This window comes from Tupaia chinensis, unplaced genomic scaffold (genome assembly GCF_000334495.1).
Source record: "Tupaia chinensis unplaced genomic scaffold, TupChi_1.0 Scaffold143728_1, whole genome shotgun sequence".
In the NCBI taxonomy this organism is placed as follows: Eukaryota; Metazoa; Chordata; class Mammalia; order Scandentia; family Tupaiidae; genus Tupaia; species Tupaia belangeri.
Window position 1 is genome coordinate 480,080 of NW_006203577.1, and position 756 is coordinate 480,835.

Below are 756 nucleotides of genomic sequence, written 5' to 3' on the forward strand. Positions count from 1 at the left end.
CTCTCCCCGGCTGGAGGCGGCCCGTGATACACATCCCGGTGTTGTCACAGACCCACGCCTGGCTAGCGGGAAGGATCTGCGAGGTTTTAAGTTAGGGGAAGGATCAGATCTTACAAACGGCAGCTTCTGACTCGAAAACCATAAACAGACCATCGGCCAGCCAAGCAGAAGTTAAGACCTACCCCAAACCCACCTCGGGACACCCTGAAAGGCGAAGGTTCACTCCCTCAAGCAGGGAAAGCGAGGTCCCCAGCACACGGACAGACGGACAGGGACAGGGTCTGCGGTCGGGGGAGGGTCCTTACCGTCCGCCGCAGGTCGCTTCCTCACCCCTGCGCACTGCTCGGCCAGCCCGGTCTGGCCGTCTGACGGGTCAGTCTTTTGGTCTACCAAGTGCGTGTCCTCTGAGTTTGCCTGAGCCCCGATTAAAGGCACCGCCTGGCGGCCCCCGCTGACATCCTGGCTCTCCTGCGCCGGCACCTTGCAGGCGCCTTTGGGGGGCCGCGGGGGTCTGCAGTAAAACTCGGGCAGGCTGCCCTTCTCCCCCCCCTGCCACTCGTATTTGCCCTCCAGGGGCTTGTGATTCTGGAAATCGAAATTCCACTTGCGCTGGCTGGCTTCTTCCATGTCTCTGCAGTGCTTCTCCAAGTCCCGGGTTAACTCTTCGTGGTTCACCGGGCCGAAGAGGTTTCTGCAGGCGGAGGGCTTGGGGTGCTCTGCCTGTCTGGCGTCCATCGGCTCCAGGCTCGGGCTCCC

General features: G+C 62.2%; 1 protein-coding gene across 1 annotated transcript in view; it reads right to left on the minus strand.

The window, feature by feature from the left end:
* The window catches only part of CDKN1B (cyclin dependent kinase inhibitor 1B), a 5,011-nt gene extending 4,261 nt beyond the window's left edge, over positions 1 to 750 (minus strand). Inside the window, exon 1 of the mRNA XM_027766829.1 lies at positions 306 to 750. Coding sequence (XP_027622630.1) covers positions 306 to 735 — 430 coding nt within the window. The 5' untranslated portion in view covers positions 736 to 750. The remainder of the gene's footprint in view (positions 1 to 305) is intronic.
* Positions 751 to 756: the final 6 nt, after the last annotated feature.